Source organism: Populus alba, chromosome 17 (assembly GCF_005239225.2).
Source record: "Populus alba chromosome 17, ASM523922v2, whole genome shotgun sequence".
Classification (NCBI taxonomy): domain Eukaryota; kingdom Viridiplantae; phylum Streptophyta; class Magnoliopsida; order Malpighiales; family Salicaceae; genus Populus; species Populus alba.
The window spans coordinates 21,379,254-21,399,424 of NC_133300.1; the positions used below are offsets into that span (position 1 = coordinate 21,379,254).

The window sequence follows — 20,171 nt, forward strand, 5'->3', positions numbered from 1 at the left end:
TTGTTTTTAATTTTACTATTTAATCAAAGTTTAATATATATATATTTTTATCTTCATTTCTTGCTTTATATATATATTTATTTATTTTTTAAAAATTATTTTTAATATCAGCTGCATTTGGATCATCTTCTTCTTGTTTTTTCATTTTTAATTGAAACTATATAAATCGAAGCATTTATTTAATTTTTTAAATATAGTACTAGTTTGGGCTTTGATGCTCAACTGCAGTGGACTGGGCCTTTTTCGTCCTTGTCTTTTCTTCGTTTTAATTGGATCCCTTCAATTGAATCTTATTGTAGGTCCATTTATTATTCTGGGCTAATTTTTTATTTCGTAATGCAATCCTAAGAAAGTAACAGGCAGTAACAGCTTGTCTTACCTCTTACTCTAAAGTCCAACTGGGCCTCCGTCTCTGTCTCTGCCGATTGATAAGAAGAGGAGGAGGTGGCATGGTGATGGTGATGAGGTCTATCTCTTCTTGCCTGACCTTATCTCAGACACCACCACCACCTCTCCGACCCCGTGCCTCTAATCATCTCTCCACACAAAAACAATGCAAGAGAAACTCGAGGAATTATTGCAGTACGAGGCCCCAAATACTGTCTCCTCCTCCTCTTTCTAGGGATGCTTTAGGCTTCAGGGTCTTCGTGCTTTCTGATTTACACACCGACTACCCAGAGAACATGAATTGGGTTAAGTCCTTATCAACTAAGGCCTACAAAAATGATCTTCTTCTTCTTGCTGGCGATGTCGCTGAGACTTACCACAACTTTTACTCTACCATGTCCCTTCTCAAGGATAGATTTCAACATGTCTTCTATGTTCCTGGGAATCATGATCTTTGGTGTCGCTCGGAGCCTGACGGCCACCCATATTATGTAAGCAATCTTGTTTTAGTTTCCCTCTAGCCATTTAACAGTTTTACTTTTCTTCTCATTTTTTTTCCTTTTCCTGAATTACTAAAGAAATGCATTTCAGCTTGATTCTCTAGACAAGCTGAATAAATTGCTTGATGCATGTAGAGGACTTGGAGTTCAAACCAGACCAATGGTGTTATATGGCCTCGGAATCGTGCCTTTGTTTTCTTGGTACCATGAGGTAATTGGGGCGCAAATCCTATTCCTGATATTTTTTCCCTTCTGCTTCTAAACTAAAAAGTGCCGATGGCTGGTCAATTCAATGGCTAATGCTTTCATCATGCACTACTTACTTTTCTTGCAGAGTTTTGATAGAGAGATGGACATTGCTGGCATACGAATTCCTTCTTTGGAGATGGTGATTCACTTTCTTATATTCTCGTAAGATTTAAAAAACATGGATGACAACAAATCACCATCTAGAATTTGTATAATTATGATGCTTGACTTAACTTTCATATGGATTTAGTTCTGTTTTCATACTTGACAGTGCATGGCACCCATGACATTCCATCTGTCCTTCATCAGTAAAGGAAAATGGAATTGCCATATTGACAATCTAATATAGAGTAGATTGAGTTAATCAATCTTAGATACCTAGATGGCTGGCCATTTAGCGCCTGATTTTCTCAAGCTTTTCCATATTGCAAAAAGACAGTATTTGATTATTTATCTTGGTGCAAAATTTTATACTTGCAGCATCTAAATGCTTGAAACTTGAAGTATCTCAGAGTCTGGGAATTGATAGGAGCTTTAGGGGTTGGTTCATAGTTTGGGAGTTTCAGTGCTGGTCGTTGTAGATCTAACCATTTTAAGTAAAGAGGAAAGGATGAAAGCAGAACAACCTTGCATCACACTTAGTCACTGACTAGAGTGATCCTCTAGGTGTTTATGTAGGTGATTCATCCTAACAAGACTATGTGGATGCTATTCTTTGGGTTTGTTTTGAACTCCTTTCACTTGTTCATCTGCCTTTTTATTTGTCTGGTTTACTTCACAATCAAGTAATTTATAGTTTGTGACATTGTAAATGCTCGTAATTTTTTTTTTAGTTGTGTATATCCATTTAATTTGTTCTAATTGTAGGTATGCAAGGACTTTCATGCATGCAAATGGCCAAGGGAAATATCAAACAGATCAACCTCTCTTGCCTCGTACTTTGATGCAATGAATGAAGAAAATGAGGACGCAGTCAAGTTAATAAAAAATACATGCACTCAAATAATTACATTCTCTCACTTTCTTCCCAGGTTAGTTGCGCTAAAACTTTTATTGCAATACTCAGAAATTGCTTCTTAAAACTAAAAAATCACCACAAACTATGAAGCTTGCTATTGTTTTATATCTATTCTTGGAACCCCAGTGCTATTTTTTTTTTGTTAGTTTTTTTATCATATAAAGATTCATCTTCTTATAATTCTCTAAATCTAACTCCTGTTCATTAAGGTTGGATGCGTTTTTCTCAGAAAAACTGGAAAATAAATAAACATCAAATGACTCAAAGCCACCACTTAGCATTTAAGATTTTCTTACTATACAGAGTACATCATTTGTCCCGCCCTTTTCTTAAACCCAGGCAAGAACTCTGTCCAGAGAAAAGGATGCTATTTTATCCAAACCTTCCAAAAATCATTGGTTCTGATTTTCTCGAGGTTCGCATAAGGTCAATACATGGAAGTGAGGGGAATGCTTCTGCATGCCATGTGTTTGGTCATACGCATTTTTGCTGGGATTCTGTGCTTGATGGTATAAGGTAAATCCATTCCTCTGACGCAAAAGTTTTAATTACAGTATCACTCAGTTTTTTTATGTCCTTGGTGCATGAAGAAATGATATAAGATGAATTAGAAGAATTGTATTATTTGGTGAATTGCAAACTTGAGTTGCAAAGAGTGAAAACTCCAAGAGAGTAGAGACTAATATTATTTGGAAAATTAGAAGAATTGTATCATGTTGAGATGCACTCTATCTTTTAACAGAAACTATATGACATTTTGGAAGGATATAGGAATATAAAATCTGTTCAATTCCCAAGATTCTAGGTGATAGAGGACAGGTTTGTGGGACTGTCTTGAGGGCTGTTTTAGGGACTGTGAACGTTAACATGAATTGTCGGACTTAAAAGGTAACTATATTGCAAAAAAAGGAATTATGAACCTAAGAATGTGTACTATCCTATGGCGGGGGCGGGTTCTATCCCCATGTATGCGATGTAAGAAGATTTTCTATATGCTGAAACTGCTAAGAAAGACGGTATGTGCTGATCTTAGGAAGGAGGTCCCATGGATACATGATTGACTAGTAAAAAAATTCAACTCATGAGGAGATTCACCTCACTTTTAATTGCATAGTCCTATAAGAAATTATTGCTTAGAATCATATAAGGAAATCCAGGTGAGTCGGATGCTAACAATTTGAGGAATTTGTCCTGATTTAGGCCTTAACAGTGTTAGGAAGATGCAGCTATTGATGCTTGTAAAGAGCTGGTGTTGTCGTCAAGTTTAGCAATGATGGTTAATTTCAGGAGTCAGGACTACACGAGGAAAGACTCATTTCCCATACATTATTTTCATGGAGCATTGATTAGATTGTGAGCTTGGCCCCCTGTGTGTAGTTTTCTTATGGAACCTTCTTCAAAGGAAAATGATAAATTTCTTGAAACTGTGAAACAAAAAAAATCTGGTGGAACATCGGCATGCCAACGGCAGAAATTGTGCCTGAAAATGGGAACGCTTGTCCCCCATTTTCAGCTATAAATAGAAAGGTTTAGAGAGAGCAGAAAGAACAACAAACATAGCAAACATGTAGAAAGAGAGCTGCTTTAGGGGAAGCAGAAGGAGCTGCCATAATTGGAAGCAGCAGCTGCAGTTTTCCAGCAGAGATCGCAGTTAGATAGCAACCTATTGCCGTTGTAGATTTCTGTGTTTGCTATCCCTTCTGCTCTCTCTAAAACTTTCTATTTATAGCTGAAAATTGTGGGGCGGGGGAGGGGCAGACTTCCCGATTTTCAGGCACAATTTCTGCCAATAATCTGCCATAATTTCTGCCATTAACAAAAAGAATTGCATATTTTCCAATGGAATGATCATCTTTTAGCTGTGGCTAGGGTTGATTTAAATAAAATCTTAGTTTTCAGATTGAATACGAAAAATCTACTTTTCTAATTTCTAATAGGCAAGGTTGATTACTAAGATTAAATCATTCATTTCTTGGATTTATGCTGAAGATAACTGGATCAGACCGGGATCTGGCTTTTAAATGAGTTGAGAGATGTTGCCTATGTGAATAGTTGCAGTAGGTTATGGAACTGGTACCTGAACTATTGGATTAAGTTAATTAGAGCATAGCCTTTTGGAGCTCAGAAGCTCCTTGTAGTTGAATTTGACATGTCAGTGTTGTAGGCAGATCTCAGGGGATGCATAAAAGCACCTCTGATAGGTTAGACAATCAAGTTAAGCTTTTCAATAATTTCAATATAATTGTAGTTTAGCTTCATACCTTCCGTGGGATTTTTTTCCCCTTAAATCATGATTCCATGCATCTTATAGGGGATGGACATCAAAAAGTGAAAAATAAATAAAAAGAAGAGTATAGTATATTAAAAAGTTGTCTTAGATCCAGGACATCCTATGAGATGGTGGATCGATCAGATGGGTTCAAGAATGGATACCCTAGGTGGCCTTTATCTAGATTTATTGTTATAATCGTTAGAGTTCAGGATAGAAAATGGGGCAGGAGGCATATTTATGTAGGAAGAAAAAGGGAAGATCATCTTTCCTTTCAACACCGGCATTTTGATAATATACAAACTTGGTATAATTATACCATCCACAAGAGAGATTGGGATGAAATAGTCCAAAATGCAGGGATACCCCCTTCTGTAACTCTTCAAATTATTATTTTTTTGGATTGACCACAGCTAAGAGATGCCTTAGCTGTGACAATAGCGAGTATTCTTGACTTCTGAAGTGATACTTCAGACGATTAAAAAACAACAGAGTCGTTTTTTAGGAGGCGCATCAATCTCATCAAAACCTCTGAAATGAATGCAGGTATATACAGGCACCTTTGGCTTACCCTAGAGAAAGGAAGAGAAGGATGAATGGAGGTGAAACTTGGCTGCCATTTTGTGTCTATTCTGGTGGGAAGTTTGCAGATAGACTATCACCTTGTTATTGGTCTGATTATTATGCCGCTCATCCAAGAGCACCTCATGTCACTGAACTTGCTCCTTGGGTAGCCAGATTCTATAACCGAGCATAACACTCTCATTCATATTCTACAATGATAAAGTATATATAGGAATACACCCATTACATTTCATTTCCATTGTAACATTTAACTAGTTGTATGCTCTCTGTCCCCCCTGGTGGACAGTTCATTGAAGTAGTGCCCCCACACAGCGGGACATCCCCCAGTCCATTGAAGGAGTGTCCTCATTCTGTGCGCGCGCTGCTACTGCCTTGAAAAAAATTGCGCATATGACTAAGAAAAAGAAGCAATAGGATTACGCTTACCCTAGTAGCAGTAGGAAGACGAAAGGCAATAAAATACAGTAATAGAAAGCGGCTGTAACACCTTTATTTCCACGCATCATAATTCATGGCCTAGGCTACACTGGACACTAGACAAGTTCCTCATGATCACACTGTTCCAGACCCAAAAGGCAGTGAAAGGCACGAGACACCGAACATGCAAAACAAGGTAAACGTAATTACAGACAATATATGATGCAAATTTGATAGAAGAAGACGACTAATAGTCTTCAGGAGCCAGGGGCTGATGCTGATGAGCATGGCGAGGTACTGGCTCTGTGGGGATCACAATGTATTCATATATGAGTGCTGCCAAGCCTCCTCCAAGGAAAGGACCAACCCAGTATATCCAATGGTTTCACCATCTCCACCCAATTAAAGCAGGCCCGAAAGCTCTTGCTGGGTTCATAGAGGCCCCATCAAACGGACCACCAACCAAGATATTTGCCCCCACAATGAACCCAATTGCTAGAGGTGCAATGATCCCCAAGCTTCCCCTTTTAGGATCAAGGGCTGTTGCATACACTGTGTAAACTACTCCAAATGTCAGTGCCATTTCCAATAGAAGCCCATGCACCTCTCCAACTCCTGACTGCACATGGAACCCTACTGGTCTCTGCAAAAATCAAGAGCCAAGTTATTTTATCACTGAGAAACAAGTGAAATCAGTGACAGAAAATGTCAAAACAACCTATAATCAAAGGATTCTAAATGCCTCACCATGCCATTGGTGACAAGCCTCAACAAGGAGAGCTGCGACGATAGAACCCAAGAGCTGGGCAACCCAATAATAGACAGCTCGAATAACCGATATCCTGCCACCAACAAGTGAGCCGAAGGTAACAGCAGGGTTTACATGGCCACCTGATATGTTGATGCTGGATGCCACAGCGGAAAACAGTGCCAATGCATGTGCAAGTGCAACCACTACGAGCCCGGAAGCCAGTGGCCCGGTTTCCTTGTACAACTTGTCTGCTTGCAAAAATAATCAAGATGATCGATGAATTAATGTTTAGTTTTAAGTTAAAAGGAAAAAAAATGGTTGAAAGCAGAAAGTAACAAGAGATTGAAAATGTATATATACTGATGCTGGTGAGTGGTGATGGCGAGGGATAATATTTAACAATACAAGTATTATAACCCGTACCAAGAGCAAGGACAGAGCCTTCTCCAGCAAAAACAAAGACGAAAGTGGAGACAAATTCAGCCAAAATGATTTATACATGTATATCCTCTTCAATTATTTATACATGTATCGCGATTTTAACAACCTTGCATACATGTATCCTCTTCAATTCCATCCTTCAGAAATGAAGTTGTTTGGGTATAGGTGCAAGCTTCCACCTAGTCTAAATTAAACCATCATTGTAATTGGTTATCCTCGGTGCGTCCAGGCCAATCCTGGAATACTATACCGCATATGGTCGTGGGCTCACTGCCATGGTCAGCTATGTGGTAGATCTTGTCGATGATGCTGGGTGGACTTGGGCTTTCTTGACATATTCTTGGGCTGCTCATTGCTTCAATTTCCATGTTCATCTTTGGTGGTCCGATTCCACACCAAACTGGCTAGCCTACGATTTCGGAGAGATGATTCTTTGCTTGCATTAGGCCCCCGTGCTTTTCTTTCCCCATTTTCTACACCATCTATGCGCGACTTAATCCAACATTTATGATACATTAATTGTTGGGATCATATGACAGATGTAATGAAACAATTGGGAATTCATTAATTGTGTTCTGCAGAGTTTAAACCGATACATTAGAAGATCACAACCAATATTCAACACAAAAATGTCAGTTTGAATAAATCAATCTGATTACACTTGATCTTGTAGTCTGCTTAAAGTTGAAACGTAGAGGACTGTATATTTCTACCAACCAATCCTGCCGTTAGTCAGCCTCCCTGCCGCATGGTTAGCTTAAGTAGAAATCAGCTCCAAGTCATGACATTGCAAGCGTGGGCGTCCTTTCCTTGCGATGGTCACACCATGTAAGGCCAAGTTATCGCCAGAATGGGGAATTAGCAGAGCTTCAACATATTCTCTTTCTAGTCATTTCCTTGGTTTGTTCGATCAATCTCCTCTATCCTTGTCAATACTTCACTCATCTTAGGCCGTTTTTCTGGTGCCATATCTGTACACTGCAGAGCTATCTCTGTCAGCTTCATCATCTCATGATGCCCCTCTCTTGAAGCCAAGATCTCTACATCTAGTATGTCTATTGACCAATCATTATTCACTACCATTCTAACCCAATCAGAAAGATCATCTGCTTTTCCATAGTTTCCTTCTGGTGAAGTCCCTCCTGGAATCTTCCCTGTTATGACTTCTAATAGGATAATGCCAAAACAGTATACATCAGCTTTGTGCGTTAGCTTCTTCCCTTGACAGAATTCCGGTGACCTGCCAACAGCTAGCCTTTCGGATAATTTCCGAGAAGGTAGCAGAGGCAAGAAGCCATAGTTTGTCAGCTTAGAGTGGTAGCTGTGGCGATCTCCGCGGATTAGTACATTAGATGATTTGAGGTTGGCATGTGGGACCTTGTGAGAAGGTAAGGACTGGTGAAGGAAAGCCATACCCTTGGCTACGTCTTTGATTATCGAAAATCTTGCAGCCCAATTCAGAGGGATTCTTCCAACTCCTCTATTCTCTAGCAGCCACAGGTATAATTTGTCAGAAGACAAAGTTGTTATAGCTACGTAGTTCCTTATCATATTAATGGCATATATGAATTTGGAGGATCATAAATTAACACACATATGATTAAGATGATGGAAAGGGAGAGGAGTTGAACTAACCATGCAACAGCTCAAATAAACTTCCACCAGGTACGAACTCATAGACAATCAGCTTTTCCTCCTTGGAATAGGAAAAGGAGATTATCTGCACAAGGTTTTCATGCCTCATCTTTCCCAGAAGCTGCATCTGCTGAATAAATTCCTTCTTGCTCAAGCTATCCATGTACTCTACTCTCTTAACGGAAATGACAGCACCTGATTCCAGGTTTGCTTTGTATGTGGTGCCAAGTTTCCCCTTTCCTAACACTTCCGCAGATGCCCTCAGTAAATCATCCAAGTCAAAGACAGGTATATTCTTGTCAAAAAATTGTAACTCTACGCTTCTTTCAGGATCCTCAGCACTTCGGGAATACGCCGTTTTTCTGTCTGTCCACTCTGAAGAACCATCTTCCCCTATTTTAATTTGAAACAATAATACAAAAAAGGAATTTAAAAACCTATGCTGTAAAAGAATGGAAACATGCAGTCAATCATGAAGCAAATTCAGGATAATTAGTATATAATATACCTGCCTGATGTTCTTTTGGTGTTCCCCTTTCTTGTGCCTTCTTATAACAACACGAGAAAACAAACATGACCATCAATGCAACGAGGGTTGATACAACCGCAACCAAAACAACGATCCAAATTGGAAGCTTCCTTTTCCCGCTCTGCGGTGGACTTATGGGAGGAGATGGAGGCGGTATAAGCGGAGCAAGAGGCAGAACTGGGCATGGTTCCAACGGAATTGCACAGAGATTTGAGTTATGATCATAGGAGCTCTCTGAGAACCTCTGAAAGACATCAGTATCAGGAATGGAGCCTCGAAGGTGATTATAGGACACATTGAAAAGGGTCAATGTCGGTTGATCAAAAGGTGGTATCTCCCCATCTAAATAATTCTGTTGCAGCTCCAATTGTTCCAAGTTTGGCAATTCAATGTACTCGGATGGAATTGGACCAGTGAAGCGGTTGTATGAAAAAAAGACAGATTCCAAAAGCACAAGATTGCTGAGATTAGGAAGAGGTCCATAGATTGAGTTGTTTCTGAAACTAAGATAAGCCAAGAAAGTAATGTTCTGTAAAAATGTAGGTGGGAGAGAACCTGTGAGCTGGATTCCTTCAAGCACAAGGCCAACCACATGCCAGTTTGAACAGATAATGCCTGCCCATCTGCCCGAATTTTGGTTACAAGGCGGTCCAGTCCAATTTCCATGCAAATCTAACGTAGAACTGACAGAATCTCTTATCTGCACCAATGCATCTCTTTCTTCAGGAAAGAACACCTCGGTTTGAAACAAGGAATGAACAGGCATGGTGCTTGACAAGCCAAAGATCAAATTGAAGACAACAAATGTTGCAACAACAAATATGTTGCTAACAGCTAAATCCATGATCATCAAGTCTTTTGAAATTGGAGAAAGGAGAAAGACATGGGAATAATTGGTGTTTGAAAATGGGACTTGAAAGATCTTAAAACTTGGGGTGGAAGTATTAATTAATTCCACAAATTAAGCCATGCCTTTTCTTTCTTTAATGCTAGACGAGCACTACAGTTTGACGATGTGGGCAAGGCAAGGTTTGCAAAGATTCCAGAGTTTTTCTTAGACACAACAGCGGAAACAGCAAATAAATTTTTAAAATGTATATAATAACAGTGTGACAGCTGCTTGCTTGGTATTAATTGTTTAGGGTTCATTTTTACTACTCATTGCTGTTTTGATTACTGGTGGGCTGTTCCTGTTCATGAATGAAGATGGGATTTTAATATATTGTACTTTAGTTATATTTATACATGTAAGAAGATACTGATGTAATTGACTAATTGTTTTTAAATGCCGAGGAATTAGGCAAAGGAATGTCAAATAAGACTCAAGAGCATGGCATGGCATGGCAGGTGCACCAGCTGGATATTGTCCTATATAATGCCAACGAAGCTAGCTAGACCGTATATATTTGCATTTGTACATAATTAAAATATAAAGCTTTGTTTTATGGAGATTGGAAAAAAAAAAAATAGAAGGAAAGTTGGGCTAAGGGCCCTTGCTGTCCAGTCAAGAAGATGGGCCGAAGGCCCAACCACAAGACCGGACAACTTGTTGTTATTGGACCAAAGACCCATCTAAATGAAAAAAAAAAAAAAAAAACCATGAAAAGAAAAGATCTGACAAATTCAATGAAGACACAAGCACCATCACAAGGTGCCGGACTGATCCACACTCTAGCGCGTGTATCACAGGCATAGGCAAAGCCACATATGGAAGATCCCTAACAGGCCCATCGGGTGCTTTAAAATGCTCCCATTCAAGATGCTAAGCCGGCCGAGAGTACCACAGAGCAAGATGAGCATTTCCCAACACGGACAAGAAGGAATTACTGTTGGAGAAGCTATTACAAAATAACAGAGGAAGGGTTTGGTTATCATTCACACCTTTTATTATCAAAATCTCTCTCTCACACACACACTTTTACAATCTTCAAAGTTTTTAATTAACATTTGACTCTTCAATACTAACACTGAATTCATAACATTTCTGATTTTCATGTTAAGTTTAATAAGTAACACTCTCATCCTCTCTTAAACTTATTTCATCTATTTTCATGATTCCAAGCTTTATTTGTAAATAACAAAATGTATCACTCTTCAATAATTTTGTAAAAATATCAGTAATTTATTCATGAGTTTTGACATGAACTAACTCCACATCTCCTTTTTTTATGTGTTCTCGTTTATAACGAATTGAATTCTTTGCATAGTAAACTTGTTATAAATAAAAATTCTTGTAGCTTTGTTATGTTTTTGCTGCAAATCTCTTGTACGTTTTCTTAACTGTATTGCATGACACACACAAGAAGCAACAATAATGTATTTTGCTTTACATGTGGATAATACAACAATAGATTATTTCTTTAATGTCCAAGTAAAAGTTGTTTCTCTCATAAAAAATACAAATCTAATTGTACCTTTTTTATTTTTCAAAATTCATGTCTTAGTTTCAAGACTATGTAAATATGAATGATATAATCCATAAGTTGATGTTCCGGTAACAAAACATAGGATCCTCTACGCTAACTTTTAAATGTAAACTTCTTAGCTTTTTTATTAACCTGCTAATCAAGCCAACTTTAAATAATATGTTTGGTCTGGTATAAGTTGGATAACGTAAACATCCCACAATATTTTTGTACTATGTAGGATTAACTATGTAGGATTAACTAAATCTCTTTTTTTTCTTTATTAGTTAATTTGATTTTATATTCAAATGGATTGTCTGCACGACAACAATCTTTCATATCAAATTTTTTTAAAAGTTTTGTTATATGCTTGGCCATGAGATCTAAGTCTGTCATTTTAAATTCCTTCATCATGAATTGCTTGAAATCTTAAATCATAGTAGGATCATCTCTTATGAGGATTATATTATCAACATATAAATAAATAAACATTACTCTGCCTTGTAAAATTTTCTTCATATATAATGCATGTTCATAAAAAAATCTTATAAATCCCTTTTGTGAAAGATAACCATTAATTCTAGAATTTCATTCTCTTAGTGCTTGTTTAAGCTCATAAAAAGCTTTCTTCAATATGCAAACATTCTTCTTTCTTCTTTTTTTATTACCACAAATCCAACTGGTTGTTCTATACAAACTTTCTCTTAAAGCTATCATTCAATAATGTTGACTTGACATTCATCTAAAATATCTTTCATCTTTTTCGAGCTGCTAAAAAGATCATCAATCTCATTGTTTTCATCCTTGCTATTGGAGTGAAGACATTTTCATAATCAACTCCATATTGTTGCTTGTATTCTTTGCTATTAGTTTGGTTTTATATTTTTTAATTTCATCCTTTGCATTTCTCTTTCATGAAGATCTATTTCATTCTTATTGCATTGTGTCCGGGAAATGTTGTCAATTTCCATTTATTATTTTTTATAATGGAATTGATCTCCTCTTTCATCACTTGCTTCCATTTTTTTTTTTTTTGGTATGCTTCTTCAAATGTAATAGGATGAATTTTTGAAAACAAGCAAACTATATTAACATTATCAAGATTGATTTTTTCTATTACATCATAAATTTGTTTATGCTCTTTGTCTTTTTTCTTGTTGAACTTTAAGGACCAACATAACTGTTAGTTAGAGTTGATGGAGATAGAGCTAACATGATTCCAATTATCAATGCAGACCTTTTTGGAATATGATCATTCAAGCTTATTTTTATCCTATAATCTATCTATATATAAAGACATTGGGAGATTAAATTATTAGTGTGTTTAGTGTTTTTAACAATTAACATTATCACATCTGACATCGCGGTGACCCTAAAAAATAATTCTCTTGATTTATGGAAAAAAAAATAGATTTCTGGCATCTTGTTCTTTTAGATAAAATGTCTTGTTTAAGGAGTCGCCACCTAGTATTATGGTCACTAGGAACCCTAACTGGTCAACAGAGATCCTATGGCTCGTGATTGGTTACGTAAAAGGGAAGATATTATCACCCCTTAAACATTCTGCCTAAGGTAGACTGCATTGCTGGTTTTGTCTTAAATTGCTAAATATTTATTAGTTTATGCTATGATGATTTGTTTATAATATTCTTGACTCTGGCGCCAGTGAATATTCGAACTCGAATAATTCCAACTCTAGTGTTGGTAAAAATTCGTAACTACGAAAATAAAATTAGATCAATATTTTTTTTTATTCCATACTCTAACGCTAGTGAATAAATAAATAAAAATAAATTTATTTTTACGCATGCACATATTTGTTTATTTTTCTAGCTAAATAAAATAAAAATACAACGAATAAAAATAATATAAATTTAAACCGGTATGTTTATTCCTGACTCTGGTTTTAGTGAATAAACCAATAAATTTACATTATTTTTATTCATGCATACACATTTTTTATTTTTTTTTTATTTTTTTTCTATTTTTCTGTTTTTTTTTATTTTTTGGGCTAGGCCCAGCTCAGCCCACATGGGCTGGGCTAGACCCAGCCGGCCCAGCCTGGTCACTGGCCCAAGCCAGTGACCTGGCTGGGCTAAGCCCGGTCACTGTGCAAGTGAATTAAAATTCACTTGCACAATGCACTACAATCAAATGCGAGAATGAAGGGATGCTTACCTGGTCTACTGGAGGCGACGAAGACGATGGTGGAGCTCTGGCTGGCCGACACTACCTCCTCTCTGCCCTGTCTCTTCCGTGTTTATTTCTTATTCTCTCTGTCTCTGTGTTCTGCCCCTGGTCTTCTCTAGGTTTTTCTCTGTTCTATCTCCTCTGTTTTCGTTTGGTTGGTTCCTCTGTTTTTTCTTTTTGTCTTCGTCCTCTTCTTTTCCTTCGCGTCTGTCTTCGGGGGAAAGGGAGTGCAACCGGAGTCGCGGCTAGCACTGGTCTGGAAGAAGACGATGATGAAGGTGTAGTGGCTGGCCAAAATTTCCTCTCTCCTCTGTATAATCTCCCTCCCCGATTTTGTGATTTCTTTCCCCTCAGTTCTGTCTCTTCCCCCTGCCGTGCATGGCTTTTTCCTCCCTCGGTTCTGCCCTTTTTCTCTGGTTTTTCGTCCCCTTTTCAGTCCAAAAATCTCCCCTTGTTGGCTACGACTCCCTCTCCTTTTATAAGGCCAAAATCGGTGGTAACGGCTGGCCTCTTAAATGCCCTGTAACCGACCCTTTAAACGCCTTCAATGATCAAACTTAAGTGTTGGCTGGAAACTGATGAAACGGAGGAAGAAGACAGTGAATAGTTGTGTCCAAGAAACAGCTACATTTTCCATTCAACTGTTATTTATGATTTGGTCCTTGAAGTTTTGAAATTTTTGTAATTAAGCCCCTGGATAAACTTTAATTGGACCTCAACATTTTAGCGTATTTTTACAAAATAGTCCTTGGACTCTAATTTTTGCAATTTAGACCCCAATTAAACTCCAAACTTTGATACTTTTTCGATTAAGTCCCTGATTCCATTAATTCAATTAAATCCAAAGTCCAATTAAGTCTAAAACTTATCAATTCTCCAATTAAGCCCCTGATTGGATTAATTAAATTAATTTCAAGCTTAATTAAGTCTCAAAACTTATCAATTCTCCAATTAAACCCTTGATTGGATAAATTAAATTAATTTCAAGCTTAATTAAGTCTCAAAACTTATCAATTCTCCAATTAAACCCTTAATTGGATTAATTAAACTAATTCCAAGCTTAATTAGATTAATTTCAAAGTTTAATTAAACCTCAAAACTTCCAATCATGTTGCCCTTAACCCAAATTTTAATTCATTCTTCATTTTACTTGTTTTTTCATCATTATTATTTTTTTTATCATCATTTTTTATAATAATAATAATTAAAATAAAAATAGTAAAAAATTGGGTTATAACAAACATCAGAGCTTGTTTAAATACTTAATTGGTATCAGAGCATATGTGTTGCTACTGCTACGTGCGCGTGTTTTTCTGATGTTGTGGAAGGAAAAACTCTGTTGACGTGATTGAGGGCTGCTGTCGGAGATGCTACTGCTGCGTTTGTGTTTTTCTCTGCATGGGAAAGATCTGGTTCAATAGAGGCTGCTGTGATTTTCTTTGTTGTGAAGAGAGTTGCTTGTAGGGATTGCAACTGCATTTGTGGAGATCTATAGCTGCTGTGTTTCAGTTCTCCTAATCAACCTATATAAGCTATGGCACCACATACATGTTAGAAAACTTAGCACAAACAATTTTGAACATCCCTGCTCTTCAATAACTTATGCAGATGGTTGAGGGTTGTCGTTGTTAAGCATAAGAAGATAACAGACAATGAAGACCAAAGAGTTACAGTTATAAAGATTCAAACTTTGTAACTGACAGACATAACAGACATTGAAGACCAACGAATTAGAGTTACAAAGATTCAAACTTTGTAACTGACAGACATTGAAGACTAAGAAGAGAGTTACAGTTACAAAGATGATATTCTACTGCATCGATGAACCTACATTAATCATGATTTCAAAATTAAAATTATATTTGTAATAATATTTCGTAATTGATTAGTTTAGAATGTATATATATATGTGAGCTTTTGTTGTACTATAACTAATTACTAAGAAAAATACATACATACTACATTTTCTCTATTCTCCGTTTCTCTTTCTTTCTTGGTATCAGAGCACTTTAGCTCACGCTTTTTTGATCTAAGCTTCCGCAAAAGATGTCTCTTTCTAGCAATACCAGTAACCTTTTACATCTCAATTCAACAATAGCTCCAACTTCTTTCAAGCTCGATGGAAAAAATTATTTAGGATGGCAATCTCAGTTTCTGCCCTTCCTCAAGAGCAATGATCTTCTAGGGTTCGTGGAAGGATCTGAACCTGTCCCTGAGAAGACAACTGCAGATGGTACTACCAATGCTGCATATACTGTCTGGTATAAGAAAGACCAGGCATTACTTGGACTTATTTTGTCTTCAATAAGTCCAAATCTGATTGCCTCATTTTATGGCCAGAATACATCCAAACAAGTCTGGAATGCACTCAAGATGAAATTCTCCAATCAATCTAGATCTCGCATTGCACATATGCGAAGAAAGCTGCAAACTATCACACAAGGATCCAAGAATTGTTCTACATACTTGGAGGATGCCAAATCCATTGCAGATCAATTAGCAGCTGCAGGAAAACTAATTGATGATCAAGATTTGATTTCCTTCATACTTGGAGGACTTAATCAGGAATATAATCCATTCATTACTTCCTTCAATTTTGTCTCCAGAGACAATGAATTTACCTTTGAAGATTTCAGTGCTGAACTATTGAGTCATGAATCTTTACTAGAGACTCAACGATCAACAATGGTATCTAACACTACTTTTGCATTTGCTGCCAACAAGAAGTATCCATTCACAACCAAGAAGAAACCTTATATTCCTTCTCATCAATCAGGAGGTCCACCACAACGAAACTCCTATCCTAATGCTTTGTTAGGACAACCTGCTGTGGCAAAACATAACCAAACTACCACACGTCCAGTATGTCAAATTTGTGATAGTACAGGACATATTGCAATTGATTGCTATCACAGGTTTGACTATGCATATAAAGGACGCCATCCTCTAACTGAACTTGCAGCAATGGTGGCTGAATCCAATACACAGTATGACCACCAAGTATGGTATGCAGACAGTGGGGCCAATGTTCATATTACCTCAGATGATAAGCATCTCACTCAGAAAACTTCCCTACCACCAAGGAGAAACTGTGACTGTGGGGAATGGTTCAGGTTTAGTAATTAAAAGCACTGGTTCTACTTCCTTACAAATAAACAAAACCAACTTTCATCTGTCAAACATCTTAAATTGTCCTCATGCATCCTCAAATCTTTTATCCATAAATAAATTCTGTCTTGATAACAATTGTTATTTTATACTCACTAGCCATGATTTTACTGTGAAGGAGAACCATGCAGATCAAACACTACTCCACGGACAGGTTGACAATGGTCTTTATCCAATTGCTGGTGGTTTCAGTCTTCCTCATAGAATTCAAGGATTAGCAGCCAAAATTGGAGAAAGAACTACAACCGAACAATGGCATTCCAGACTTGGCCATCCTTCACAAGCTGTCCTGCAATCTCTTGCATGGTCAAACCACATTAGTTTGTCATCAAACGATAATAAAACAACTAATAACACTAGTTTTTGTTCTTCATGTCCTCTTGGTAAAAGTAAAAAATTACCATTTTCAAACTCTACTCATCAGTCAAACAATCCATTATCCTTGGTACATTCTGATGTTTGGACATCACCTGTTTCTTCTATAAGTGGTTGTCGTTATTATGTTTTGTTTGTTGATGATTTCTCAAGATACTCTTGGATATTTTCCTTGCATAATAAGTCTGAGGTCTTTGCTACTTTTCTTAAGTTTAAAGTTCATGCTGAAAACTTATTCTCATGTTCTATTAAACAGTTTCAGAGTGATAATGAGGGGGAATATTTATCTCGTCAATTTAGAGACTTTCTCAGTAAAAATGGAATCTGTCATAGGTTAACTTGTCCATATACCTCTCAGCAAAATGGCATAGCTGAAAGGAAACATAGACATATTCAAGAACTGGGATTAATTCTCTTAGCACAGTCATCTCTATAGCCAACCTACTGGGTAGATGCTTTTCTAATAGTAGTTTATTTGATCAACAGATTACCTACCAAAGTGTTACAAAATCGTAGCCCATATGAAGTTCTGCATGGTCACACCCCGAATTACTCTGAACTACGCGTGTTTGGTTGTTCATGTTATCCTCTCTTAAGACCATATCAACCCCATAAGCTAGCATATAGAAGTAAACAGTGTCTTTCTAGGATACTCACACAATCAAAAAGGGTATCGATGTCTAGACCTAGAAAGTAACAAGGTTTATATCTCTAGACATATGGTGTTTGATGAAGAAACATTTCCAGCAAAGGATAAAGACCAGACCTCAACTTGCTCTAACTTTATTCAAACTGGTAATTCCCACTCCTTTACAAACACAGTTATTCCTTCAATTTTATTCACTAATGCTCTTGTCACAGATACTCTTACAAACTCCTCTGCAACAGAGATTGATATAGGTCAATTACCTACTCCTATTGAGACTTTATATGATCAACTCCCTGCAGAATCCCATCCGGTTCATGAAGACATACATGTAGCTCACTTGTTATCTACTAGGGAACAACCTACCACACAAAGTGAAAACCTGCATCCTCAGCCTTCATCCTATATTATCACTCGGTCAAAAACTGGCCACTCAAGACCAAAACAATTCCATGACTATAATGTTCTATACTCAACTCGTCACCCTTTAAAAGCTCTTTCCAGTGTTTTTGATGAACATGAACCATCTTCTTACAGCAAGGCAGTAACAAATGAACATTGGCGGACAGCTATGGAAAGAGAGTTTGATGCATTAATAGCTAATGGGACTTGGTCTCTATGTCCTAGACCAGACATGTTTCATATGGTAAGAAATAAATGGGTGTATAAAATTAAAAGAACTCCTTATGGACAGATTGACAGGTACAAAGCATGACTAGTGGCAAAAGGCTTCGATCAACAATACGGGATAGATTACTTTGAGACATTCTCTCCAGTAATCAAACCTTCCACCATTAGAGTGGTATTGTCACTTGCAGTAGCATTTAATTGGCCTATCAAACAACTAGATGTTTCCAATGCATTCTTACATGGTTTTCTGGATGAAGAAGTCTATATGGAGCAGCCACAAGGATTCATTGATGAATCAAGACCAGAGTATGTCTGCAGATTGCACAAATCACTTTATGGCCTCAAACAAGCTCCACGAGCCTGGTTTCAAAGATTTTCTACTCATCTCATTGACATTGGATTTCAAGAATCTTTTGTTGATCATAGTTTATTTACACTACAATAAGCAAAATCTAAATTGTTTGTTTTAGTGTATGGATGATATCATTGTCACAGGAACCAATAATTCATAAATTGAAGACTTCATCAAACAACTACAGAGTACCTTTCAAGTCAGACATCTTGGAACTCTTTCTTATTTTCTTGGTATTCAAGCTTCTCGCAATATAGAGGGACTTCATCTCAAACAATCAAAGTACATCTCTGACCTACTTGACAAGACACAAATGATTGGAGCTAGACCTTTATCTACACCAACAACATCAGGACCCAAACTCTCAGCTCATGAAGGGGAATTATTGAATGATCCAACTGAATATCATCAAGTTATTGGTGCCCTTTAGTATTGCACTTTAACAAGACCTGACATCAGCTATACAGTGAACCAACTATGCCAATTCATGCATGCACCACGACAACCACACTGGATTGCTACCAAAAGAGTTCTTCGTTACTTGAAAGGAACAATTGATTATGGTATTCACTACACTCAATCAACAACAACATTAGATGCTTTCTGTGATGCAGATTGGGCTGAGAATTCTGATGATAGAAAATCTACAAGTGGTTATGTTGTGTTTCTAGGCCAAAATCTCATATCCTGGAGTGCAAAGAAACAAAGTATTGTGTCTAAATCCAGTACTGAGGCTGAATATCGATCCATGGCTCTTGTCACTGCTGAACTTTATTGGCTTCGAATGTTATTGCGAGATCTTGGTATTTCATTATCATCACCTCCTACACTATGGTGTGATAATGTAGGTGCAATATCTCTTGCCTCTAATCCTGTTTTTCATGCCAGAACGAAGCATATAGAGGTGGATTATCACTTCATCCATGAAAAAGTTCTTAATAAGGATATCGTGGTACGACATATTTCAACACATGATCAAATTGCAGATGTCTTCACCAAAGGCCATACTACAACAAGGTTTATGTTTTTACGGTCCAAATTGATGGTGATTCCTATCCCCATCAGTTTGCAGGGGAATGTTAAGCATAAGAAGATAACAGACAATGAAGACTAAGGAGTTACAGTTACAAAGATTCAAACTTTCAACTTTGTAACTGACAGACATTGAAGACTAAGAAGAGAGTTACAATTACAAAGATGATATTCTACTGCATTGATGAACCTACATTAATCATGATTTCAAAATTGAAATTATATTTGTAATAATATTTCGTAACTGATTAGTTTAGAATGTATATATATATGTGAGCTTCTGTTGCACTATAACTAATTACTAAGAAAAATACATACAGACTACATTTTCTCTATTCTCTGTTTCTCTTTCTTTCTGTCGTGCTTATTCTTTTCTCCTGACAAAATTTTTTTTAGACAAATCAGATAATAAACTAATTTTGGCACTCCTTTCACCTTGTCGAACAAACGCAGCAGAAGGATTCCTTTAATAAGTTGGCATTCCTTTTGACAAATCAATTAATTCAATTATATGAAATCAACTTCATTAATTAGTACTATCAAAGATTTGGTTCATACATACCTATGATTAATGAATTTGATGAGGAAAGAA

General features: G+C 37.0%; 2 protein-coding genes and 1 pseudogene across 5 annotated transcripts; 1 reads left to right on the forward strand and 2 right to left on the reverse strand.

Moving 5' to 3' along the window:
* The first annotated feature begins 356 nt into the window (after positions 1 to 356).
* LOC118048516 (uncharacterized) lies at positions 357 to 5,240 on the forward strand. 4 transcript variants are annotated; one of them, XM_035058238.2, is made up of 6 exons: positions 357 to 878; positions 979 to 1,098; positions 1,222 to 1,275; positions 2,004 to 2,167; positions 2,458 to 2,670; positions 4,970 to 5,240. In XM_035058238.2, the coding sequence occupies exons 1-6, from the start codon at positions 450 to 452 to the stop codon at positions 5,178 to 5,180; spliced, it is 1,191 nt and encodes a 396-aa protein (XP_034914129.1). In that variant the 5' UTR covers positions 357 to 449; the 3' UTR covers positions 5,181 to 5,240. The 4 variants fall into 4 exon arrangements, with proteins under 4 accessions (XP_034914129.1, XP_034914147.1, XP_034914138.1 ...); XM_035058247.2 differs by having other exon boundaries at positions 359 to 878; positions 2,494 to 2,670; XM_035058265.2 differs by having other exon boundaries at positions 755 to 878; positions 966 to 1,098.
* Positions 5,241 to 5,493: 253 nt separating this feature from the next.
* On the reverse strand, positions 5,494 to 6,985 carry LOC118048423 (probable aquaporin TIP3-2; annotated as a pseudogene).
* A 194-nt stretch (positions 6,986 to 7,179) lies between these two features.
* Positions 7,180 to 9,710, reverse strand: LOC118048537 (pollen receptor-like kinase 1). Its single transcript, XM_035058288.2, has 3 exons — positions 8,761 to 9,710; positions 8,253 to 8,645; positions 7,180 to 8,104 (listed from the first exon to the last, which is right to left on the reverse strand). Exons 1-3 carry the CDS (start codon positions 9,629 to 9,631, stop codon positions 7,503 to 7,505), a joined length of 1,866 nt encoding a protein of 621 aa, XP_034914179.1. The 5' UTR covers positions 9,632 to 9,710; the 3' UTR covers positions 7,180 to 7,502.
* Positions 9,711 to 20,171: the final 10,461 nt, after the last annotated feature.